The sequence below is a fragment of the Periplaneta americana genome, chromosome 16, assembly GCF_040183065.1.
Source record: "Periplaneta americana isolate PAMFEO1 chromosome 16, P.americana_PAMFEO1_priV1, whole genome shotgun sequence".
In the NCBI taxonomy this organism is placed as follows: domain Eukaryota; kingdom Metazoa; phylum Arthropoda; class Insecta; order Blattodea; family Blattidae; genus Periplaneta; species Periplaneta americana.
This window is the reverse complement of record NC_091132.1, coordinates 74,599,819-74,627,508: the sequence shown is the minus strand read 5'-3', so window position 1 is coordinate 74,627,508 and position 27,690 is coordinate 74,599,819. Positions and strand designations below refer to the sequence as shown.

The window sequence follows — 27,690 nt, the reverse complement described above, 5'->3', positions numbered from 1 at the left end:
AATTTGAGTGAATGATGTTTAAAAAAAATGAAGTCAGTATACTACTTTTTTTTATAAAAAAATACCTTCATATGTAATGTAGAAAAACTATTTTGGTACAAACAAAATGATTCCATTGATGTATTCCTTCTGAATGATAATTGAAAGTAATCTTCAACTGATATCATTGCTAACATGATAAAGAAATGAATTGTTATATTAATACGTTATGCAACGAGCCTATAATGGTAGTAATTAAGCCGCGAGTATGTTTATGAAACGAGCGCTTGCGCTCGTTTCATAATTTTCATACAAGTGTCTTAATTACCATTACAGGCAAGTTTCATACAACTTTTTATGCTCGACCATATTTCTAACTTGAAATGATTCATAAGTATTCATGTTATTCTTATCTGACTGGGAAGCGGAACTGACCTTGTGCCATATCTCGTAAATTGTGAGATGTGCAGAGACGCGAAAGTATTGATTTTTTCCTAGAAACAAATGTCATTGACCTTGATATAATCTAGAGAGTAAAATGAACATTAATCTTGATATAACCTTGAAATTGATTTAGACATTGAAAAACGAGACGACAAATTGAATTTATTTGAATATTATTTACAATTAACGCTAATTATTATAGTAACAGAACATAACCTTCTGCAACAGTATTGGATTTCCAGCCTCCGTGACATTTCGCTACTTGTCTTTCGATTGCATATCCGAGAATAATCAATACTTGTGCTTTCATATTGCTACAATGGTGTTTTCTGATTGGTGGAACACCTGAACTTTAATGAATAGGTGTACTTTAATGAGGTCCATTAAAGGGCTGCTACCAGGTGTATAATTACTACATTGCGGCATGGTCGAGCATAAAAAGTTTTAATTTATTTTTTAGACTTTCCACAAACTCTGAAACTAGTGTCAGGGGGGAATGGGAGGCAGAACCAACTGTATGAGAATAATTCTTCAATGATAAAAATTAAACTTACATAGTTGCCTATATGAAATCTTTATTACAGAAACATCATTAACTTCTCCCCATGCTGACACAATTGCTGCCCGAGTGATACAACAACAGATGTACAAAAATAGGAACTAGAGAAATGTTATGATATCATGCCCTGCTGACGCTTTCTCTGGGAGAAAACTCTCCTGTTGTGGTTCCCTCGACTGCTTTTATGTGCAGTCTTGTGATCTCGATTAATAACAACTTGTTTATCTTGACCTTGGCCTTTGGGTCGACCTGCAAATGAAAACACAGAAATATGACATTTAAAAATTTTACAATCAACTCAAAAACATATAAAATGCGCTAACTTCATTCTTTTCTTTATATATATATATATATATATATATATATATATATATACTGTATTTATTATTAAACAGAAAAGCTGAAGAAAGACACTTCCATTGAAACATTCCAAACAACCTGTTCCTGCCTGGTTTCTCTTCACTATCTTTGCCAAAATTTGTCAGAAAGTTTGCAACTAAGATCACAATCAGGTGAGTCTCTACAGGCTCCAATAAAACTGTTACAGTGAACTTCAAGCCGGAACAAAATGAGATAACACAAGCTAAAAAATAGTCAAAACAACTATTCCCGAATTGCTCAATTTGTGTTCACATTTAAATGTGCAGTGTTTTCTTCCATATTTCGAAGTATTTATTTATTTGTTTATTTATTTATTTATTCGAATGACAGGTATATAGATAACTTAACTTTGACCTAAACATAATCTCAAGATAAAAACAATATAACTTGACAGAACTTAAAATTAAATCTAAAAAAGTAACTAAACAAAATCCTTCACTAAAAACTAAGAACTAAACAGAGGCATGAGGCTTCTCGCTTCCCAGTATCTAGCACATTCTGTCAGTGATTTTAGAGCTGGGCAGCATTGGAGATGATCGCTATTCATGGCTTCTTGAAAGACACAAAAAGTATAGGTTGGATTTTGATAAATACTGAAACGGTGAAGATGCTGCGCCAAGCAGTCATGTCCAGTTGCAATGCGGAAATGCGTGACTGTCAATCTTCTTGGTCTGTTAGATATTGATAGAAGGTCCCTTCTCCAGTGTTTACCATATGTTTTTTCTGCAATCTCATGGGAGTGGATGTTGTGGGCAACTTCTTCGATGTACAATTTTATTGTCTGGAAGAGTGTTGGTCTAGGAGCTGTTTGTAAAATTTTAGCACCTTTTTTGCCAAGACATGGGCCTGCTCATTGTCAAATAAGTTGCAGTGCCCGGGGACCCATTTTGTGTTTTGCTTGTAATAGTTGTATGGCATTTTGAGTCTTGGATTGAAGAAGACTCCAGGTCTGAGGAACTTACAGATTCTATGGTTGCTTTGGAGTCGTACAGGATAACGACATTCTTAAATTTAGTTTGACAAATCAGTTGACTTAAGGCTACCCTGATAGCTTCAATTTCACCATCATAAGCTGACCTATGGGTGCCTACCACTGTATAGAAAGCAAAGATATCACTGTATACACCAGCACCAACATCTGATACTGACAGCCAGGTCAGCCTGTCTCAGTCCTGATAGAAGCAGGTCCCATATCCAGACGAGTACCTGATAAACCCTAGGGTCTAAAGCTCTAAGACTTAAAATCCTGTCAGCACTATCGCAGAGACTTCACAGATGAAATGAGGGAGGTGGAGAGTATTGGTAGAATGATAGGGGAAAACAAAACTATTCCGAGAAAAACTCTCTACAACTTTGCTTTGTACATTACCAATTCCATTACAACCAAGTCAGGGATCAAACCCAAGCTGCCTGAATGGAAGAACAGCACACTAGAACTGTCACAGATGAAGAGAGTGGCATGTTATTGTAGGGCTGCGTTTAGTAGCTACTTCTGAGAGTGAAGTAGTGGGGCTAGGGGAACATAACCTCTCGACCTATGTGTGCGATATGCCAAGCTGAGATAACATTCAGTAGGGTATATCATCCGTTGAAAAACATTACTGCTCCATAGTCTGTAAAGATCCTTTTTAAATATTACAGGATCGAAGAGTAATTCGAGAACGACCGAACATTACTGATTGGTATTGCAAGAATATCACTAAAGTTAAACGCTTTAGAGCAGAGCAAAAATAAATTGTCTCTATGAATCTTCGACAGACACCAGTTTGAATTTCCAAAAAATGGTGGCAGAGAAGAAAAGATGTTAGAAGGAAACAAGTTCAAAAAGCTTATAATAGTAGATATAGGTTTCGAAACTGGATTTCTTGATGGTGATCTCCTCAATTATAAAGGTGGCTCAACTCCTTTTCACCCAAGAATTTAATTATTTTACTCAAGAATTTTTATCTTTGTCACTCAAGAAATTTAGACGATTTTATTCAAGAAATTTGAGGGTCATACCAATGACATTCCAAACAGGACAGAATTGTAGCAACAAATTGAACATGGCTGCAAATTTATATGAAATGAATTGAGCAAATTCAATGGCCTTATACAATTACTGCAAAAAGCACACTTCCATCTACAAATTGTGAAACATCATTTTGAACCTTATTGTATTATACTATCGGTATAAGTTGTTAGGCAGAAGTTATTTTCAGTGTATATAATTTGGTACATTACAAAATAAACATTTCCTGAGAAAGTAATATAATGATACCTACAATGGTAATTTTTTGTCCTCTTCATTACATAATGTAACATTTTTTAACTCATTTATAAAACACCTTGTGCATTCAGTGTAGAGTTGTTTCTATTTGAAGTTGAGGCATTTTTTGTACATATTTATATAGTTTCTGCAAGCTAATTGAAAATGATTTGACTGTCACTTACCTACAACATCCTTGTCTTTGGAGGGTGGAGGTCCTCGTCTCCAGCCTCGAGCACGAGAATGCATCTGTTGCCGTCTCTGCTCAGCCCGGGCTCTCACTTCCTCTGGATTCTGCACAAATTCGTCCCGTGGTGGCCCTGCTTTCGCTTCTTGCTCGTCAGGCTCTTCCCCATCACTATCTGCCCCACTGGACTCCTCATCCTTGCCACGCAGTACACGTGGAACAACAAATGGTCTCCTGCAATGTGAACTCACCAACGTCAGAATTTTAAGAAAATGTGTCCCTAGCAAAATTTCTGTGCCAGATGGAGAAACTGAAGAGAGAATACCATGTCTCCGCTAGATGAAAATGACGTTTGATTAGTGTTGGTGTGTCGCGAAATTTTGGAATTGAAAAATAATTTTTATGCCATCCACGGAGTCTCTTTACAACGTTTTTTTTTTTTTTTTTATTTACAACAAAGTCTTTGATATTGTACATTTTATCTGGAGACAGATTTTACTAATGAAACATGAACACCTGCAACAATGCTTAGTAATTCGTTTACTCTTCCCACTTAGAAAATAAACAGAATTTAGAACCGTTAGAACATATTGGTCAGTTTCAGTATATATGCGAGAGTGGGTGATAGTGCAATTATTTTATCAAAAATGCTTTATTTAGATTTTTATGGACTAATTTTTAATTCAAAAAAACACAATCTGAATTAAATTCTGGGTTAGATGACGGCAGTGCTAATTCAAATAATATGAGTGAAAGTTCCCTTCAGGGTTCGCAAAAAGGTACTGGGTTTCGTAAATATTATAGTGATGAATACTTGCAATATGGTTTTACGTGACTTGGAGATGAATATAAACAAAATTCTGAGTATCTTATATGCGGAAATGTTTTGCCAAATAAACTAAAAAGGCATTTAGAACTGCCGTTTTCAACGTCATACTTACGTCAATCAACATATTCTACCATGAAACAAAGTAACAGACTGCTGCATTTTGAAAATGATTTACGTGTTGGCCTGTCAATTGTAAGGCCACATATAGAGAAATTCTTTGCAACCCACCAAGCACAGACTTCACATTAATTTAATTGAGTTCCCAAAAACGATAATAAAAATCTTCTATCAGACATACAGCAGACAGGTTGAGATTTTTGACACATATGTTTGTATTTTTCTAATGCCACTCAAGTTGCTGCTTGGTTTTTTTTTCCCCCCGAATGCGTGTTAACATCGACCTATTTACAACACTGGATGTCTGACACTACATAGAAATTGTTATTATAGTCCCGACGCTGTTATTTCCGGCGTGACTCCGCCTCTTTGCTTACGTCTTAGAAAGTGAAGGCTCTATAAAGTCTAGGTAGGTAGTATCGTTCGCCATTTTTGTTCTAAGTTGCCGAGCTACCATACGAGGAATCTATTTGCCACACCGTTAAACATTATCATGTCATAACTCCTATGATAATAAATCAAACGCAATGTAATTCAGCAAATAATTGAGCGGCAAATAACGTCTTCGTGTGCTTTCTGCAAACGCCAACGAAAGAGCTAAAATGGCGGGCGTTTATATTAAGTATTTATCGAGCCTTAAGAGATGAATCAGCGAATCACAAAATGCACACGTTTAAATGTAGCCGACCTGCAATGCGATTGGCTGCCGGAAATTAAAGCGATGGGACTATAGTGCTCTTTTGTGACGGAACACTCTGGAATGGCATTCTGGCATCTTTTTGTTACATTTTTCATCTTGGAACCGAAATATGTGTGAATAACAATGTTTTTAATATTATTTTTCTTTGAATTTCGCTTGGACCTCGAAAGTCTTACTTTAGTTGGACGAAATGGAGGTTAAAAACGACAAAATTCCCATGCAGTGAATAGTAATCATCTCCCTGTTGGCTATAAAATATTCTACACAGAATTCCACCACCTTTTTCTCCAGAAGAAAACACTGATTGTTGTTATTATATAATTATTTTTAATAAAAATAAATGTATCGTGATATCGTGAGCGTTTAGTAAAGTGTGTTGTCAGTCAAAAAAGATTTGAAACCACTGGGGTAATGGACTGCTTAAAATAAAAGAAATTTTTTATCATTTCAGAACACTTACATACTCCAAAGCTGCAAGTCACACATATAGGCAGATGGTCATTATTTCGAGTGTCTACTGAAGATAACAAATATGTATGCTTTTATTATTATAATCATGAAAGTGGCTTAAAATTTATGGGTAAGCAATTCATTCTTATAGAAAAGGAGTGCAAGAAAGTCCCCAAATTAAGATCATTTTACTAATTGCTACTTGGTATTCTATGTTTGCAGTAAGGAAAGTTTGTAACTTTCATGTAACTTATGATAGGCCTATTTTATCATTTACCATTAATGCTAGTATTTCTCGTATTCAGAAATTGTGAAAAGTGGAAGGTCAAGTAAAAGGAAATACACCCACCTTTCCAAGTCCCCTTCATCACCAACCGACACATCCAAGAGGTCGTAGGTATCATCATACTCGTCATCATACATACTGCCTTCCGTATCCACAATGCCAAACTTGTTGTACATGTCACGGAACTCTGCCCGATGTGACTTATCATCAATCAATTCATTTAGTGTCTTATGTTTTCCTTTCCTGCAAGAGATAACATACATAGAGCAAACCTTAATTTTACGATTGTTTTATGTGTCTTTTAACAATACTTAAAGTGCTTAAGAAACCGCAATACTGTTTAAAAGAATTCTCCATTAATTTCAAAGAAAAATGTACCAATTCAAAATTTTGTGGGTAAAGAGAGAAAAAATCTTAATTAATTCAGAAATCAAATAATAGTAAAAAAAAAAAAAAAAAAAAAAAAAACTTATAAATTATGTTTTATTTAACGAGCAACTGCAGAGTTATATCAGCGTCACCGGTGTGCCGGAATTTTGTCTGGCAGGAGTTCTTTCACGTGCCAGTAAATCTACTGACATGAGCTTGTCGCATTTAAGCACACTTAAAATGTCATCGACCTAGGCCAGGATCGAACTCGCAACCTCGAGCACAGAAGGCCAGCGCTATACCGACTGTGCTACCTAGGGCGACATCAAATAATAGTGAAATCTACACTGATGATCTAGCATATAATTTGAAAAAGCACATATTCAACTTAAGATAATATTTGAGCATCTACCTTTTTCCTTTGTGAATTCGAGATGTATCAACTTGATCCTGAGTCATGACATCGAATTCGTCATTATCAAATACATTAAGTCGCTGCATTCCATTAGTTGCCTCATCCAATTCCTGCAAAAAAAAAAATCATTAATTCATAATTTACAGTACAGTATATAAATATAAGCAGAATAAATGTAGACTGACAGTCGGTAGTACTTGTAGATCTAGCTTTAGATAAATAGAGTAAAAGTAAAAATTAACCTTCATGTATATTTTGTCCAATATTCTTTTGAGAAGATTAACTCTGTACGTAGATGAAATTATTGGGGATCATCAGTGCGGTTTTAGGCGTAATAGATCGACTATTGATAAGATTTTTTGTATTCGACAGATCATGGAGAAAAAATGGGAGTATAAGGGTACAGTACATCAGTTATTCATAGATTTCAAAAAGGCATATGACTCGGTTAAGAGGGAAGTATTATATGATATTCTTATTGAATTTGGTATTCCCAAGAAACTAGTTCCATTAATTAAAATGTGTCTCGGTGAAACATACAGCAGAGTCCGTATAGGTCAGTTTCTATCTGATGCTTTTCCAATTCACTGCGGGCTAAAGCAGGGAGATGCACTATCACCTTTACTTTTTAACTTCGCTTTAGAATATGCCATTAGGAAAGTTCAGGATAACAGGCAGGGTTTGGAATTGAACGGGTTACATCAGCTTCTTGTCTATGCGGATGACGTGAATATGTTAGGAGAAAATCCACAAACGATTAGGGAAAACATGGAAATTTTACTTGAAGCAAGTAAAGCGATCGGTTTGGAAGTAAATCCCGAAAAGACAAAGTATATGATTATGTCTCATGACCAGAATATTGTACGAAATGGAAATATAAAAATTGGTGATTTATCCTTCGAAGGGGTGGAAAAATTCAAATATCTTGGAGCAACAGTAACAAATATAAATGACACTCGGGAGGAAATTAAACGCAGAATAAATATGGGAAATGTGTGTTATTATTCGGTTGAGAAGCTTTTAACATCTAGTCTGCCGTCAAAAAATCTGAAAGTTAGAATTTATAAAACAGTTATATTACCGGTTGTTCTGTATGGTTGTAAAACTTGGACTCTCACTCTGAGAGAGGAACATAGGCTAAGGGTGTTTGAGAATAAGGTGCTTAGGAAAATATTTGGGGCTAAGCGGGATGAAGTTACAGGAGAATGGAGAAAGTTACACAACGCAGAACTGCACGCATTGTATTCTTCACCTGACATAATTAGGAACATTAAATCCAGACGTTTGAGATGGGCAGGGCATGTAGCACGTATGGGCGAATCAAGAAATGCATATAGAGTGTTAGTTGGGAGACCGGAGGGAAAAAGACCTTTGGGGAGGCCGAGACGTAGATGGGAAGATAATATTAAAATGGATTTGAGGGAGGTGGGATATGATGATAGAGACTGGATTAATCTTGCACAGGATAGGGACCGATGGCGGGCTTATGTGAGGGTGGCAATGAACCTTTGGGTTCCTTAAAAGCCATTTGTAAGTAAGTAAGTATATTACCTGCATACTATTTTGATCCAAGAACTATAAAGGTCCTCTATGTCAAGTTTAAAGGTACGGTCACACATCGCTACTTTTGCAGCGCAACTTTTGTACTGCAGCTACAAAAGTTGCGTGTCGTGTTCACACGTAAGCCAAAAGTAGCACGCTGCACGCTACTTTTTGTGCTGCGCAACCCGAGTGCTGCAAAAGTTGCAACTGGAGGTTGCGAGTCTGTTCACACACAAGGCGCTACTTTTGCAGCTGCAGTCATGCTGCAGGTTTCCATCTCCATGTTGACTTCTCAATATACATTTTTTGGTTATGTTCGCATTATTAAGAAACTCATGCGAAAGCTTCCTTATCTATTATTTGCTTTTCTGTCGTATCTAGTATTCAGAAATTGACATTATTTTTACTATAAAGCTTTTAAAAACGGCTATATACTTATGATAACCAACAGTATATTCACGTAATCAATGTTGGCAACCCTCCTGTTTGAAACTACGCTACAGAAAATTTCAAAAATGAATTATATCGTCAGCAATTATGCTCAGACTATGTTGTGTATTTAATAAAACTGTTACAAATAATTTATTTTCATCACATTTAACATTAAAATATATCCAAACAATAAAAGTATCATTGGCACATTTGGGTGGTAACACTGGTTGCAACCACAGCGAAAGTTTCAACAAAACTGATATAAAAAATCCTGCGGCTGCAACCCTGAGAACCCTGTTCACACGTCGCTTACTCTTAAGCTGCGTGCAGCATAGAAAAGTAGCGGGCAGCAGGTTCGGCAGCCACTACTTTTCGGGTTGTACCGTTGTTCACACGTCACAGTACAAGAGTTGCGCAGTTTTTTGTACTGCAGCACTGCAAAAGTAGCGACGTGTGACCATACCTTAAGTTTAGTTCATGTTAAAAATGTGAACAAAGCATTACCTCCAAATAACTGTATTAGAATTTCTTTTAAATTCATAACAATATCCTCGAACACATATTACACTTAAGGCATATGAAATAAAAACAAAAAGATTTTTATATAAATATAATATGAAATTCTACAAGTTAGCTGAAAAAGCATTGTATATCTTAATGTACATTCAGCAAATACAGTATATAAAATAAGTTACAGTATCCGATTTTCGTGAAACTAAAAATTCAGCATCAGAGATTATAAGAAGTTCATGTTACAAATACTTTCATAACTTCCTAATCAAAATCATACATCTGTTGCTTAACTGTCTCAGCAAAGTTAATTAAAAAAATTGTTTCTGCTTTTCTGAATGTAAGATAAATTTATAAAACCATTAATATTACCTTAGTATCTGGTGGTATTCTTGGTAATGTTTGGTCTGAACTTCTTAAATCCAGTGGTAAAGTGTCTTCTAGAATGGCGTTTATCACAGAGTCACTTGCAAAGTTGAATTGTTCTAAGCATTTCTGAAATATATGAACAGCCTTATTTACTAAATACACAAAAACTCGGTCATTTGCTTCCAGCTAAAAAAAGCAACGATTTCTACATCCATTTAATAATCGGAAGACACGGTGTGCATCAAATTTAAGTTCTGTACATTTTATCATGTATATCCTGTATACATTGAACACATTCAATTGCTTTAATATAATTTATTTTACATGCTTCAGCATCACTAAGTCATTTGTATTAAACTCTAAATAAATATAAAAATGTATAATTTGTTGCAAATATTTTCAACAATAACATTTCCTCTATGCATCCATTCTTCTATTATAATAAAACACACACAAAATTAAAAAATGCTATAATATTTTACCTCTACAAAACCATCTCCCAAATGTGGTAATATATCTTTCACTTCAGTGATTAGTGACTCCAGCTCAATTCCCGTTACACGTTTCTTTGGTGGAACTTTATGTGCAGACTCACCACTACCACCAACAGGCAAGTTGCCGTTCTGTTGGAGGGATTAAATTGTGAAATAATTATTATAACAGTATCCCCAAGCAATACATTCACAACTATGTATATAAGAGCTTATTTTAACTTCACTTCATTCTTCATTAACTTGTATAAAATGTATACACAAAATCTTACTTCGAACATAATATCTTAAAATATGTGGAGTTATAAGCATAGTACAAGTGAAAATAGTGCTACTATTATTCTACTGTTACTGTTACGTCACTTAACATGCAATATTTGTTTTATATTTAAAACTGTAATACATTTATGTACCAATTTTGAAGTTCAAAGATGAATATGTATTACAGTTTTGTACCACTGGACATTAGAGATCTATAAGAAACTTTTAATGTGAAATTTGTTTTAAATTGAAAAGAAAATCTTATAAGGGGTACACAATTAGATCATAGGCTACAGTCAATCACCATCAAACCTTTTGGATATCAGGAATAGGTTCCTGTCTTCTGGTCCTCATACGCACTGCATTCTTCATTTTGTTTTGATCAGGAAGATCGAAGGATGACAGCACAGCTTCCAATAAGAAGTCACATTTCATGAAGTCCCTAATTGTCTGGTTAAGGAATCTTGTTGCGTATTTCACAGCAGCTCAACATTATCAAGTTAAAGACTTAATTTAAATATGATTATTTAAATATTATTAGAATAAGCTTCTGGTCACCTATTGGTTATGTTTAATGTTTAAGAGTCCTAGAATGTTGCCAAGTCTACCCTCTACCTCACTCAGGCAAGTATTTTCTGTGCACAGTCGAGTGCAGTTTAGTATTATGTTATTCTGGTGCAGATAGTTTGAAAACATAAGAAGAGAATAATAATACATTCCCTGTTATAGAAAAAAAATTTCAGGAAACTGTAAGAACATTTGCTTAAGAAAAACAAAATAATTAAGGGAATGTAAAAAAACACTACAATTGTGTGAGAGTATTGCGTTATTTGCTGAAAAGTCAAATCATGAGTATCATACAATTTTTTTAATGTTATCATATTATTCATAATTTAGTACATTAAATATGACGATGATAATGATGATGATGATGATAATAATAATAGTAATAATAATAATAATAATAATGATGATAATGATAATAATAATAATAATAATAATAATAATCTAAAGATAGAGTTCTATTAAATTTATACTGGAATGAAACGTCTATTATCAAGCAGTACATCTCACTTGACGATATGTGCCAGAGGAAGAACATTATATCTGAAGTCTGATTAGTGTAATATGTAACTAGTCAGCAATGTATGCAATTGAGGGGGAAAGAAACTGGCCACCCTATCCCATTATCTCCTGGCCTAGTTGCCTCATAAGTAGTTCCTTCTTGGTATCACTTGTGAGGTTCAGACCTGTCTTCAGACAGTTGACTAAACAACAACAATACTACCGGATGAATGTGATTATTTGAGTAGCTTAATATCAAAGACGGACATCTGACCTCAATCGAAATTTAGATAGCTGTGGTTTTTTATACAATTTTTCATGCTCTTTCCAGTTATAGTGAAACTATATACAAACTCTAACACTACATTTATAAAATAAATTGTGTTAAATATTACAAAAAACACTGTGAATTAAAAAATTGCCTCTAGATCAAAACTGTGGAGACGACAGATGTCCGTCTTTGATATTAAGCTACTCATTTTTTCCATAGACTTCATATCCCCAATAAAAATTTAAAAAATACAGTAGAATAAAAATAATAAAAATAAATACAACAAAATAAACATTATAAAAATAAAAATGGCGACGACAATGATATTGACAATTATAACTATTATTATTATTATTAAACATGCTGTGACTCCATATCAATCTTAAATTTATCAATTATGGCAGCTCAAACATCCAGCTTTGTTTCCTATTTCATCTTTTCCATGGTGATGACTGTAATTCTTTTGTGTTAGATTTTTTTTACATTTCTCAAGATTTATGGCGTATTTTTGCCATACAATTTGACATAAAAATATGTTGTTGTTTTCTAATGCCAGGCATTTGACAATAAAGTCATTTGACCTCTTGCACTCTAATATTTTTCAAAGATATTGTCATGGTCAGCCACTGACGCACAGATTTTGAGGTAACATAAAAATATAATTTCTTCACTAGTTCATCAAAAAAAAATAATAAATAAATAAATAAAATGCGGTGGGATCAGAATACTTCATTTTTAATGAGTTCCAGATTCAGATATAAAACAGAGATTACTCAATTACGCACTCATCAATTCTTTACATAGGTTTTGGTTATCTAATTTTTTATAAACAACCAATACCATATAATTTTCGAGAAAAAAGCCTGATATGGGTGGTCTGAAACATCTGGTTAGTATACAGTATACCCAGATCCTCATAAGTATTGTTTAGTTTTTTTTCTGTCCAAAAACAGGTTGAACCTTACAAGTGACACCAATAAGGCATCACTCATGAGGAAACTAAGCCAGGAGATAATTGGGTAGGGTGGCCAGTTCTTTTTCCCTCCATTGCAGACATTCCTGACTAGTAACATATTACACTAATCAGACTTCAGATGTATACAAATAATTGTTCTTCCTCTGACACATATCGTCAAGTGAGATGTACTGCCTGAGACACACGTTTTCAGGATGCTAAGTCTTCAAGTCTTGAATGGTTATAAGGTAATAAGAACACTATTTTCGCACTTTATATATAAATAATCTTTCTAAACACAATCAATATGAAACTTGACAGCTTGGAATTTTTAATCAATATGCATGTAGGTATGGTAAATATCAGTGTGTTCATAAGAGACAAAAAGAAAAATTCTCATCATTAGATATGGAGGGTAGATGCGAATATATTGAATAAGCAGTTACAGACAGCCGATGAGGGGTGGTCCTCCAGCTTGGGGGTTGGGTGAAGGGTTAATAAGCCATCACCGTAAAAAACAGTTTGTTACCTCAAAATAAGCCTCGGAATGGGAATAAGACCTTTGGGGAAGCCAAAACGTAGGTAGGAGGATAATATAAAAATGGATTTGAGGGAGGTGGGATATGATGGTAAAGAGTCTGGATTATCTTGCTCAGGATAGGGACCGATGGTGGGCTTATGTGAGGGTGGCAATGAACCTCTGGTTCCTTAAAAGCCATAAGTAAGTATAGTGTTAATAAAGGATACATCTCAGGACAAACTTGCGACAAGGCATCCAGATCATGGTCAACAGGATATGCTGAGTGATAGTCTCGAATAAACACCTTCTCTGACAGGCATTCTGTCAAGACTCCCACATAATCATCAACATATTTCTTGACTTCAGCTTCTGTTACAGTATCTCTACAACATGATAAAATGGCATTATATCATTATATCCAAGAACTTCACGCAAAATAAAAATATAATTCTACAATTTAAAATGTAACATTATTGAATGAAAGTATAATAAACCCTATACTGTGCTGAACTCTGTAGGGTAAAGTTGCCTATTTCGATGATACCCCTAATCCTGTGGTACTTTTTAAAAACTGAATGTCAGTTCAAAGCTTTGACATTCAATCACAGCGCCAAACATCTTTCTCGAAAGAGTGCATCTTTCGCCTACTTTTGAGACATCGGTGAACTTCCTAGCAAGATACCCAATCCCATGACATTCAGTGAAAAAAACGTATCACGGAATTTGGAGTATCCCGGAATTAGGCAACTTTACCCTACATTAAAAGAATATGAACGTGAATGTCATAATTGTCATGAACTTCTCTATAAGCTTTCCCATTCTCGTGGGATCATTTTTCCCCACAATTATTTATATTTTAATTTACATATGTGTGAAGAGAGAAGGTTGGGAGGGAGGGAGAAGGAGAAAAGGAAGGAGAGAGAGGGGAAACAAGAGAGAGCAGGTCCAACAGCGGACTGCAATAACTCAAATTAATTAAATCTTTAAGGTCTACCTAAATTAGAATAAAAATAATAACGAATATTAGTTCATAACAAAGTAATATGACATATATACATGCAGAGCTTTTCAAACATTATTTTGTTTTCTTCAATGACGTATGACATGAGAGGGAGGATCACCCCTTATTAAGCACTATATAGATTTATTATACACCTCTGTGCAAATCTCCTACATCATGTGTTCTTCTTCAGTCTACCATTCACATAATATAGGGGTTCTTAACCTATGGGTCGCGACCCAGACAAGGGTTGCCATGACTTTGGATTGAGGTTTCCATATATGGATCATATGCGTAGATTAAGAGAAAGGCGGAAAAGAAGGAAAATTGGAGAATGCTAGGTTTACAGTGAAGCCCTGCCCTTTGGCACGCCAAAACTATGAATGAATGATTTAAACTACATTTAATGAACAAGTTAGTTTGTCTCATTGTCATTGCTTTAATCCAACTTATTCTCAGTTCCTTAAAAATATCTCTTTGTGTTCTGAGTCCATCAGTTGAGGGAAGGCCGACAAAGGGCTGTGGTCCAATAGAAGATCAATTTTATTACTTCTTTCCAACTACTCATACTTCAGTTCGTTAAAAAATTTAAGGACTTCATTTATAACAAATTCTACAAAGTCTGTATTTGTGGGAAGGAATGTGATCAGATGACTTTTCAAATGTAGTCTTTGTGTAATATTAAACAAACACAGCATGCAATACTGTTAATACTGAAGACCACTTACAACAATAATTCCACACATTATTTACTACTTTGCACCAAAACAGGTGGTGTACATCCTCCCAGAGCACTTACATGTTCTCCAGAATGGGGTTGATACAAGTTGCTAGACACAGACGGAATACTTTGAGCAGTTCAACACGCATGATGTCCAGCTTATGTTTCAGATCCACATAAACAGGCTGAGTATCATCCTTATTTGCCAGTAATTCCAACTTCCTGTACATCTGAGGCACTGTATTCTCATAAAAGTGCACGATCCTGCCAACACAGTTCTTAAGATTACTACATCATAATACCATCTATTAAACATAGGAAGGAATGATGTAGAATTTCATACTTTCTTGAACTGTGATAAAAAATGAAGTATAACTACTTTCATATTTTTTAACCTTATTATCCCATTATTGTGAGTAGAGCAGTCTTTATAGGGATTCTTTAAAGATTCCTGCCCATTCCAGTCAAGGAACATTCTCTAGCCAATATCAAGGTTCAATTCCCAGAAGATAGTTAAAAATTTGTAGTAGACAAATAATTGAATGTGAGGTAAATACCTACAGGAGAGTTCAGTTTCCTCTACTAATCTCATTCCCCATTGATTTATTATAATTAGGGACCGGATTTTTATTTAATATCAAGGTGTGAAATATGTACATATTTATGTAAGAAAAATAAGCTGAATATGTACCAAAGTATGTAAAATCATGACAATATTTAATATCAATATCTGACAGGTATAGGATAGGCAAGACTCTCCAGTTGTGATTTCACAGAGCACCTGACTTTTTTACCGCACGCTTGACACGTTACTATTTTTCCATCTGTAGTGAAAGCTTTGTCCATCGCAATCCATAATTTTATTTTTGTCGTTAGGGTTGAAGATACCCACTTTAGTTAGTTAAAAGCAGTAGATAAACTCATTGCACTGTATACTGTAAGTACTAAAACTAGAGAACTGAGTGAAATGAATGACACAACAGTACTTAACAGTAGGTTAAGTTTAGATTTAAGACCTCTCCTGGCACCACATTACCATAATCATCCTATCACATCATTGGGGTAATGTAACTCCGCCTTCCAGGCACCCCAACCTCAGAAGTGGGTTACAAATAAGCCACGGCCAGGAGAGAAGACCAGAAATGTCGAAAAGACAACCTGGTGGCATTGGATATAAAAAAAAAAACAGTACTGGAAGCACTGTTTCGCTTTACTGCAATTGGCTCATTTTCCAGATGGCATTAGATTGCAAACAATTGTACAGTGTGCTGAGTCTTACTGTAGCGAGAGTTGCGCGTGCACTGAATGCTGACTGAGGTTAAAATACCTTTAGGTGAAAGACGTATTCTCCCAGCATCAGCACAAGAAAATGGTCGGCAGTGCGCTATTTTCCCAGAACGAAGCTTAACCTGGGGTCGGTTGGAAGCATCAGCAGTAGTGAGTGAAATATGCTTCATCTGCCAACAATTCTACGAGCTGATGCCGAACTTACTTATAAGTGACTGCATTGTATATAATAATTTGTAGATATACTTTTTCCTCTCTGAGAATTAAAGTTGAATGGCAGTAATGTCTTATGTTATAACATTATTATTATTATTATTATTATTATTATTATTATTATTATTATTATCATCATCATCATCAGGCTTCGAGCTTTCGGACCCAATAGAGCAGTTCAGTGTGAAATCCGCATAACGGCGTACTGAGTATAGTGATAAAGCATACAGTGGGTGGGGGTACTGTAGAATGAATGCCAACAAATACGCAAAGGAAAATGCTCTGGATTTGAAGGTTCTGACGAATAATTTGGTTTTCATACAAACTGTATCTGAAACTATTACACGGTTACAAAAGTCAGAGCAAGAGATGCCGGAAGCTCTCAAATTACTTTAGAAAATGATGCAGAGAATTAATGAGACATCAAGTATACTGGTTACTAAATGTGTAAAACAGAAGTGGAAATCAATTTTATGTAAAAATAACGGTGATGGAACATTGTGTAACATAAATAGCAAATTAGTGGACATAGGGTCACTCGAGAATAAAGGACTGTCTCTTAGACACTGTAATGATGTTAGGTTTTTTCGTTTTGCTCCTATCACGTCATATGTGACGTAGAGCGCAGCTTTCTACAGTACAAACTTTGGCAGATAACTGAAAAAGATTTACGTTTGAGACACTGAAAATGTATCTTGTAGTAAGTACATTGCAATTCGGTACTGTAACTGCACTTCCTAAAGACGATCAATAGGCTAAATGAAAAAATTAAAATTGCTACATGCTTATTTCCACCATTAACACTGTGTATAATTAAACACAAATACTTATAAAAGACAGGAGAATAAATGCTTTTCACATTCTTTTGACATTGTCATTGTGTAATGTATATTTACTTTCAGAATGTACATATGTGTGTTTCCCCATACTACTGTACTCTACTCTAAATAACAACGTTGTTACCTCAACACATCTCTATCTACATGCAGCGAGTCAACAACCTATAGTGCATGCACAGTAAACTTATTGTATCAGATCCAAAGTCTCGAAGCCTGATCATCATCATCATCATCATCATCATCTATTATTATTACAGCTGACGATGCAATGAATTTATTGTGATTATTAAGGCTAACAAATATATTATATTATCTTCTTCTTCTTCTTCTTCTTCTTGTGTTTTACCATAGTGTTATTCTGTGGACTGAAATGAATTCAGTCAAGAATTTAAGTAATTCATTTTCTATGAGAAATATGGAAGAAAAAATTGAAGTGAAACGGTTGGAAAGGCCTACACTTCATTTGATTATAAATCAGAAAATAAAAGGCGGGCATAGCTGTGCATACAGCAGAAAATTTCACAGGATAGAATATGACAACGGTTGGATATGTGGTAATGAAGATACTAAACCTTCTTAAGGAACACCATGTCCCAGAAATGCATCACTGCACTTGCTATGCTATCAAGTGAGAAGAAGATTGTGTCTGCCATAGAAGGATTCAACAACAGAATAAGAGAGAAATTCTGCAGTAGAAAGGAGCATAGTATGAACTTAATTTTCGACATTAGATTAGTTGCATGTTACATTTTATGTATGATCAAACTGTAGCACACTCGATATTTTTGTGACAAGCCGCCTCTGCAAATATATATTTTCAAATCAGTATAATTATAAATAAATGTGGCGTGACAGCCCATGGAGGATCAAGTCCAACCAGCTGATTCCTGAGCAGAGGTGAATGATCATCTAACCAGTAATGGAATAATATGCGGTCGGCAAAATGATCCCTACAATCATTAAATCTGGCTACAAAACCAGATTTCGCTACTTACTGTAGCTCCCCAAATTCATTATGATGCTGGGTGGACATCGGTACCATACACTGGCCGAAACTTTTCTACCATGAGGAGGAAAGAGCACTCATTCCACATTGCATGATGCCATAGCTTACACAGCTACATTATGGGAACAGTGCAATTAAACAATAAATTATAACACTGACATTGCAGTAACTGTTTGTGTTGTAATGTGCACTTACTTCATTTCAAAAAGCTGTTGATGAAAGACTTTGCAGGCTGGGGTATATATATCTAAGAAGAGGCTCAAGTTGGCTGCAGTGTCCAGCATGTGCAACACCAGGTCTTTAAATTCGAGCAATGTCATTTCCTCACGTCTGTCAGGCCTTTCTGAAAGCTTTACTAACTCACCTTCTGGCAATTTCCGTCCACCAAACTTGTGCTCTACAAACCTCAAAACCTGAAATTAAATAATAAAAAACGAATACCAGTCATTAAAGCAATGTATCAGTGAAATAATGATGAAAAATTAAGAAAAGTAGGTTTTCTTGTTTTTATGTTTGTATTTACATTTAAACCTTTGTTTCATAATATGGTTTAATTTTTTTAAGAACACTTTAGACTAAGTCACGTGACTTTTATATATTGAATTAGAGAAAAAAGAAATTGCAAAATGCTTCGTGTGGCTATACAGACAAACCCCGTCCTAATCCAGAGCCTTCACCGTTTCAAGGTACTGCCCCATCTCGACTATAGTTCGTTCCAGGTGCGGCTAATTGTGCTTACTGTTCAATGGGGGGGGTATCAAACCCATTCCATATCACTGGTTAGAAGCTAACCCTTCAAGAGCGAACTACAGCCACCCTCAGGCATGTCTATATAAGCCACAAGTAGGCTAGCGAGGTCTGGCCATACCCCAGTTTTACATTAACTTCTATTATGCGCTAATTGTGTATATATAGTTAATGTTAGTCTATGTAATATGCTCTAGCGATAAAAGTTGCACAAGTGTTGCAAAATTTTTGTTATATATACAATATTTTCTTTCATATGGATACCTAATTTATATATTTCTTTACTAATGTGGCCAAAAATAATGTGTTGGACAGTTATAGTTATGTACAGTATATGCAGGTCTTATTTTACAAAAAGCTTGAATTTCAAAACAACATTTTTATAACTTCAAAATGTTGATCTGTCTTCAAATTTGGAATACATACACTTTAAAAACAGCTTAAAAAAAGTGGGGCTAGCTTTTTTGTGTAGAAGTAAAAATATTCTCATTAATGATAATTAAATAACAGAAAAGTAAAATATTCAACAAGTTGGAGAGCACATAATTAATCATTTTCACATCAGCATAAACTAGCAAAATATGCTGTTGAAGTCTACCACCATCAGGGACTTTTCAGTCCATAAAAAATATATTTAAATAACCCTGGAGAATTTCTTATCATTTTTTCTATTTACAATATTGATCAACATTTCATTTATAAAAAATGTTTTTTATAGTTAAAAAGGTAAATATGGTGGATGTTGTATAATAGCTGAAAATTATTAAATAAAAATTCACAAGCATAAGAGATCAAATTTCCGCGCACACCTCATAAAATTGTAGATTTTTTTATGGGCATAAATACTATCCATCATATAATCTTACCATCTGAGCTAATCATTAATTTAAAGAAAATGTAACTGGATGAATGCATTGCATTCTATTCCAAATCATTGCTTTCTATCTCCTATTCTTGACAATACCTTGCAAATAAAAGGAACAGATTTTTTGAGGTCCTCTTGATACTGTGGTTGTATGTTGAATACTGTGTTAATTATCTTGAGGACATGACATCGGTTCTCTCTGCCATAAAACATGCAAATATCCAGAATCATAGGAATTGTGAATACATAATAGTCATATATCAGCTTTCCTAAATAACCTGGTGAGATGAATTCTGTCTGCAACAGAGACAAAAAATTAAATCTAGAATATGCTCCAAATTGCACTGTATAAACCCACTTATCTAAGACTCCGTGTTAACCGAAACACTCATTTCATCAGCATAATTAATTAAATTGACGGTAAAATTCGTAACAATGTGCTCCAAGCCTCGGTCGAGGCAGTGGCGCAACCTAGCTGCGAGCAAGAGAGGTTACAAGCTCAAACAACAAACAATACAGGACTCTTTTGCAAAGAAGGTTTAACTGGATTTAAAAAAGGTTATTAGAGACGACTCTATTAAGTACTGTAGCCTACATACAATTCCCATTTTTATAAGACAAGTTGAAGTAATTACAGATTTGCCTTACATCAGTAGCAACTATTTCGTCATTTCTAACCTAAAACCAAGACTTCCAGGAGGAACTCGCAATAGGAACAGTTTGGTTGTGGTGCATGCATGGACTTCTCATGCAGTGATCCTTACCTGGATTTATTTTCGCGTGCACATTCCAGATCAAATCAAGAAGTTCCCTTCAAGCTCTAGTTAAACATCTTGCATATACAAAGGTTAGGTTTGGTTAGTGTAGGTTTTTATTAACCAAGTCCGCGCAAGCGCAATTATAACTCTCAGCATCTCACAGTCAAACTGTTCCTGTCCCGAACTGCACGTCAATTTCCTGAACATTCCATCTTATCCCAGTTTTTTGCTATCTGAGATACCCTCGGTCCCAATTACCTAGTATAAGCGAGTTTAAATTGTATTTTAGGATTCAGACTAGGAAGTATATTGAAATTTCCTGTAAGTGTAAGTTATCAAATCACAGTGATAAAATGCAGTTAAGGGCTCAATGTAATTATAATTTCACTGACATTATTTTGTATTTCAGTTACTGTCCAGTTCCTTAAATTTGTCAAGTCTATATGAAAGTCAAACATTATAACACCACAATCAGAACACAGTAAAGGTAAAAAGAAATTAGTTTTCAGTAAATTTAAAGATACGATGGAAGGTTAAGATGTCATAGATGACGTCAAAAGGTAGTTACAATAGTTATGTACCGCCATGTTGTTTTTTTTTAAATTGACGATTTCATTACATATTTATGGAGTTAATGGCATTAAATTAAGCGTATGGGTATATAATATTTCGTACTCACCATTCTCTTTTATTCATCATGCACTTCGACTATTCCTTCACTAATATAAGCTATAACTAAGCTTAAATTAGTTTCACTACTAGCTATTTCTGAAGTTATTCCATGAAGCCAACATTATTAAGCACGATGTTTTGTAGAATTTAAAATTTACAATCTTTAAATGAAGTATTATTTGTAATAGCAGTCATTTTCTTACACTCACTACACTATAATTCGAAACGAAAATTCACTTTTGATGATCGTTTATAAGTTTCAAATTTTACTGGTTTTTCACTATGGACACACTGCTTTGGTTCTTCCAATGGAAATAAGTTACAATCTCTATAAAACTAAATACTTTTTTCTATAGTACATAGTGATGAGTTATATGTATCCACATTAATGTGTGTTGTATGTCTTGAGCAAGTTGCACAGATTCACTATACTTGTTTTTTTGAAAGATGGGACATGACAGTTAAGCGGCCGAGCTTGGAACTACAGTGCCATGTTGCCAATATGGACGAACATGCTGCCAGCTGATGGTAGCTAGCAATTGTCGTTAAAATGGCTGAGGTTAAAACATTGACAATTAACGCGAAGGTATGAAAACAATATAAAAATCGACAGAGAATCAAAGACGAAATGTGCCAATGCTAACACTGTGTGCACAATAAATGTAGCCAAGAGAACTATTAAGCACTCGCCATATGGGAACTGTAAGTTCGGCAACTCAACCGTTGTTACCATAGCAACAGGCCTACCACACTATGTGACATTCAGTTGTTTTTCCGATCACAACGCTCCTGCCATGTCCCATCTTTCAAAAAAGTATAGTACCGATACTTTCTGCCACACTATACACATTAATGAAAGTCACGTCTAGTACAGACAGTGCGTAGGAATTTAAAAGTTTTCGACCAATTTTATAGTATGTATACTGCCATCTATTGTTTCGTTTATAGATTATAACCATAGAAATAATCGACATAACTCTATAGGTAGTTGATTTTGAGGATAAATTTGTAACTTGTCTCCTTGGCTTAATGGTTAAGGTGTTGGACATCTGCTGAAATACTGTATAAGGGTTCTTGGTTCGAATTCCAACATCAGCAATGGTGAGTAAATAAAATGTAATATAGATAGTTAGTATAAGTAAGTAGAGTGTAATCGTGGATATGTAAAAAAAGAAGTAAAAACAGAGAAGACAAGAAAGAGAGAAAAGAAAGATGGAAAGGAGAGAAGGTAAATAGAGAAGGATGAGAGGGAGAAAATAAGAGAACAATTTTAGTTAAATACTCATATGGTGGTAGTACTCACGTCATCTATGACATCATACCTTTCCATTGTATCTTTAAAATTACCTAGTTTTCAATACAAATACCACTGGCATGCGGGCAAAGGCTAATTGGGATTTCTCGGTCTTTGATCAGGTTAAAAACCCTGATAGAACTGATATTTAACCCTTGAGGTGGATTTCGGAGGGCCTAATTAGTCAAATCCACTCTCCTCTCCTCCACGCTGGGGTTCCCTGGAATCTTTTAAGATCCGAAAGAGAGAGTGGTGTGCGGAAAGCAATCACATTATACCATTTCCAAAGAAAAAAAAGTCACTGGTTGAGAAGAAACTGCCTTCTGAAGGATGCACTAGAAGGAATGGTGAATGGGAGAAGAGTTCAGGGCAGAAGATGATATCAGATGATAGACGATATTAAGATATATGGATCATATAAGGAGACAAAGAGGAAGGCAGAAAATAGAAAAGACTGGAGAATGCTGGGTTAGCAATGAAAGACCTGCCCTTGGGCAGAACACAATGAATGAATGAACCACTGGCATAACAGATAAGAGTATCAGCTTTTCATGACAGAGACTGGGTTCAAATCCTGCTGACTTCAAATGGAATTTGTGGTGAAAAAAGATTGTAATTTGAACAGGTTTGTGGAGCATTCCTATTCCCATTACAGAATTTTATCATTTCTTCATTAATAATCATCGTCATCGTCAAAACTGATCCACTTTCATAGTGAATAATGAAATGACAAAATGACCTATGGTTTTGATTCTCCTGTCCCTAATTCTTGTCTTTAGATAGAAATCATGTAGTGCTTGCACATGCTCACTTCAGATTCCTTGTATGTGGCAAGACGATTAATCAGCAAGAACATCAAATAATGAGTCCTCTGAAAACTGTTCCACATCTCCTCATCTTGCGGAAACTCTTCTATTGCATAATATGGAGGTGCTTCTTGAAGGAATGACAAGATCATATTGAGAGTTTCTTCATGATATAGTAATTGTGACCAAAATCTGAAACCATGGTAAATATCAGAATTATTAGTTATTTCAGATGCCTAGTAAGCAAATTTTTACTTATCAATGTCTAAAATTACCGAGACTTTCAGAGTAAATTATATCCTATAATAATGGAATAATGAATGAGAATGACAATATGATAGATAGTATTACAACACAGTACACTGATATTACAAATTAAAAATATTTCCTCTGGTACTGATGATGTTGGTATAATCAATAAATCTGGAACTTTTAGTATTAAAATAGTGAATTTCCAGAACTTTTATACCAACACCTTCTTTCACCCAGTGGTACTCAGTGTGCGACAAATATCACGTCACCAAGTGCACAAAAAAACAAACACTTCACGAATACAGCAAAGAGGAAAAATTCTGCGCATTTGTGTGCCATCATCATCATCATCATCATCGTTTGTCTTCATTGTCATCATCGTTGTTGTTAAACCGTTTTCTTTTTATTTTTATTTCTGTGCAATGAACTTGCTTTAAAAATCATTACCATCAGCATCATGAAAAGCAGCATCTCAAAGACTGGTTCCACCTCCAATTCAAGTGCAAAGTCTTGTCTCCTATTTTTGGGTGATTGTTTAAAGAAAATCGTGATAATTGTGCTGTATTCTTGAAATGTGCTGTGGACACTGTAAACTGTTTAAAACTTTTCAACTAAAAGTTCTTCCTCCAGGTCTTCTTTTTATTTAATACGATAATTGTAAGCTTTCCATTATTCTTAAAAATTTCATACCAATTTTTCTCAGTTTCTGAACTCTTAAGGACAGCTCTGATGGGTGTCTCCTATATTCACCTGTACTGTTGTAATTCCAGTAACCATGAAAGATCAGAATTTAGAAATTCCATTCGCTCCAGCCAGGCCTCTTTAGCTCCTATTGGAAAGGAACCATCAGGTTCAACAGTAGGGGGTGGCTTGTAGTATACATGTTGTCGCTCTTCCCTCCAGCCTGGACTCTGCAAAAAATGTATTACAAATAAGGAAAAGAAATAATCACAGAATCTTAAACTTGCATATAAATCAGGAATAACTAGTTACTGGTAAAGAATAATCCAAATTCCTACAAAAATATATTATACCAGTTTTCCTATTCACAGTAAAAACAGAAGATAGTTAAAATAATGTGATCATTTTCTGTGAAACAGGAACTGTATGCTATGCTGTACTACCAATTATAGAATCTATTCTCTTACATGGTCTACTTTGATTATTTGAAAAAAAAAAAATAGCAACTAGCAACTGAAGGAGCATTTTCACAATGAATCAATAAATAATGCTACAATAATGACTATGAAAAGTGATCAAACTTATCCACGGTTAGGCTTACTAAATACTTACATTTTCTTCTCCGTGTAAACTGAATTCTTCTGAAAATGATATTTTTGAGTCTGACATTTTACAGCACAAGACATGAAAACCGTTCCTACAATGAATGATTATTTCTATTCGTTACGCTATACAGTATTTTCAAGATGATTCACCAACAGAATAAGCGACAGAAGGCTGATTTAATGTCAGTAGTGTTAAATGGAATGTTTTGTAAGCCTTGCAATTTGCGGCATGTCAGTTTGTTTTTTTATTTATACAAATGATAAAATATTCCATTTTAACTTTACATCTGAATAATATGGAAACCTGTCTACCACAACAGAAAAAAAAAATTAGGACCATGTCACTTCCGTCTTGAACAGGTTTTATTGTATTATCAAAATTCTAGTATACAAATCACACACCAATATACAGATCTACTTTAAATTATCGCTCATAGTCATAACACTATAACACTCGGTTTTCTATAATTAGGAAGAACTAGGACTATTTAAAATTCAAATTAAATCTTTTATACTACCTATTAACCTTTAATTATTTCATATTTCCCAACATCATGTCCATAAATTTAAACTGTCACTTGTCTAAGCAGATTACTTACCAATGCTGGTACTTCCTTAGTCACTCCATCTTTCGTAATCACAACCTTCAACTCTTCAAGTGGTTTGCAGTTGTTCTGAAAACATCACGAAAAGAAAGTCATATTAAGTTCGTCCTAAGCATTTAGGTGTGCATATGACCGTTGTATGCCTACTTCTTAAACTGGAAGAAAAATACAAAGAATTTTTTCTCTAATGGCACTGAAGAGTTCATACCTAGTTTCAAATATATAATATAAACTTATTACTCCAGAAAAAAATAATTAAAATAATAGTTATCACTTTCTCAGAATATGCAAGAACAAATTCTCAGCAAAAGTGCAAGTAAACAGTGGAACTTTATACTGGAAGATAAATGGTTGGTTTCTGATGCTCTTCGAATAAATGCTGTCGCCCTCTTCAGACTGTACACAGGACATGATTGCTTGGCTACCCATCTGCATCTCCAAATTGTGTGCTCTGCAATGAATCAAATTCTGTGATGGACAGAAGTCACTTCCTACAGTGCAGTGCCCTTGGGAATACATTAGACGCAACTTCACGCTACTGGTATGCAAGATGGCAAATGAAAGTTCTCCAACAAGTCATGCATTAGCAACCAACCAAACAACTTTCTCGTAGAAAAAAACTCTTCAACAATAGAAGAAGCCACAGAGGGATAATCGGCTTAACATTCACTTGTCATTTTTGCGCGAAGCACTTTATCACTGACAGTGGACTACTTGACACTAATCCAACTGCTCATCAAACCCTACCTAATATTACCACTGAGAGTGGGACAATATTTCCCTAATCTATCTCCTCATCAAACTTACCTAACCTTTTCATAATTTTTTCCCAAAATGTATTGCTGCACATAGACCAGCCTTGCACTAAACCTAAACTTAGTGTATGCAAGGTACAGTAAAACCCTAAACTAACCTAATCTAACCTATCACAGATTCAGGAAAGGTTAGGTTAGTTTAGGATTTTAGTATACACTAAATTTAGGTTTAGTGTAAGGCTGGTCTATGTGCAGCGACACATTCTGGGATATTACATTTTTCTCTAATCCATAACACCAAACCCTACCTAACCTTTTCACCTGCACTGGGATACTAATTGTCGCTAATAGCGAGGAGGAAAGGGGGTGGGTTAAGAAGGAAACTTTCCCTAATAAGAACGCCACAAGTGTATATCAAACCCATAATCCTTCTGTTCGCTTTTAAGCAGATTGCCAACTTTCTTACAATACAAGAATTCTAGTAGGTTAAACTCTCACTAAAAGTCGGGGTAACGTCTTGCCATGCAAATGTAAACATTTGAAGTAGCCTAATCTGATAGGGAATTTACCATCGATTTTTTTAACATTACGTGCTAACTAATTAAAGTATTTAGAAGATACAGTCGAGCGTTTCATGATATGCCTTGACCTTATAAAATAATATACATTGTAAAACATGTTACAGTACCGATGTGATACGACATGGTCCAAGTACCCAGGGATCATGTCATTAAACCATGAAGACAGAGTTATGCAGCAACGAAAACATATGCGTCTAAATTAAATTCCACTTCTTGTGGAGCTCTAAAAAAATTATTAGACCAAACTTCCCGTTCATGTTTACCTGTTCATTTGTTCTTCGTTTTGCCATTTTTCCACATGAAAGTCTTATTCATCCTTTGAATAATTCCCTTGCGTGAGACGTAATTTTGTGGTAGCGTTTACTAAATTACTGAACCTGAAAAATCAAGCCATTAACGAACAAAAAACCTTCGCTGGTATACCCCTTCGTTAATAAAATCAACATTCAAAACATTTGACATTATCATCATAAATTCAAGATCACAAAACTTCCGCAATATTCTATCAACCCAACTTACTATTAATTAGTCCTTCCACTGCCTGCTGGATCGCATCAATAGCTGCGTAAACGGCCATAGGGTGTGATCCAGCTGGCAGTGAGCCCATCACAGCACACCAGTGT

At 34.9% G+C, this 27,690-nt stretch overlaps 1 protein-coding gene across 2 annotated transcripts; it reads right to left on the bottom strand.

Annotated features, from left to right (window-relative positions):
- Positions 1-978: 978 nt before the first annotated feature.
- On the bottom strand, positions 979-27,690 carry LOC138716440 (activating signal cointegrator 1 complex subunit 2). 2 transcript variants are annotated; one of them, XM_069849535.1, is made up of 16 exons: positions 27,587-27,690; positions 27,331-27,444; positions 25,726-25,800; positions 24,591-24,751; positions 23,594-23,780; positions 20,158-20,355; positions 18,642-18,859; positions 15,180-15,365; positions 13,608-13,763; positions 10,882-11,011; positions 10,300-10,440; positions 9,821-9,943; positions 6,962-7,074; positions 6,244-6,423; positions 3,797-4,032; positions 979-1,231 (listed from the first exon to the last, which is right to left on the bottom strand). In XM_069849535.1, the coding sequence occupies exons 2-16, from the start codon at positions 27,355-27,357 to the stop codon at positions 1,095-1,097; spliced, it is 2,268 nt and encodes a 755-aa protein (XP_069705636.1). In that variant the 5' UTR covers positions 27,358-27,444; positions 27,587-27,690; the 3' UTR covers positions 979-1,094. The 2 variants fall into 2 exon arrangements, with proteins under 2 accessions (XP_069705636.1, XP_069705637.1); XM_069849536.1 differs by lacking the exon at positions 27,587-27,690 and having other exon boundaries at positions 27,331-27,580.

What these genes read in the sequence shown, in the direction of transcription:
- LOC138716440 (XM_069849535.1), bottom strand. Translation starts at nt 27,357, where the DNA reads ATGGCAAAACGAAGAACAAATGAACAG. An exon ending in CAACAGCTTTTTGAAATGAA is followed by an intron (nt 15,366 to 18,641) that starts GTAAGTGCACAT and finishes CTGTGTTGGCAG; the next exon opens with GATCGTGCACTTTTATGAGA. An exon ending in CTATTCCTGATATCCAAAAG is followed by an intron (nt 10,441 to 10,881) that starts GTTTGATGGTGA and finishes TCCCTCCAACAG; the next exon opens with AACGGCAACTTGCCTGTTGG.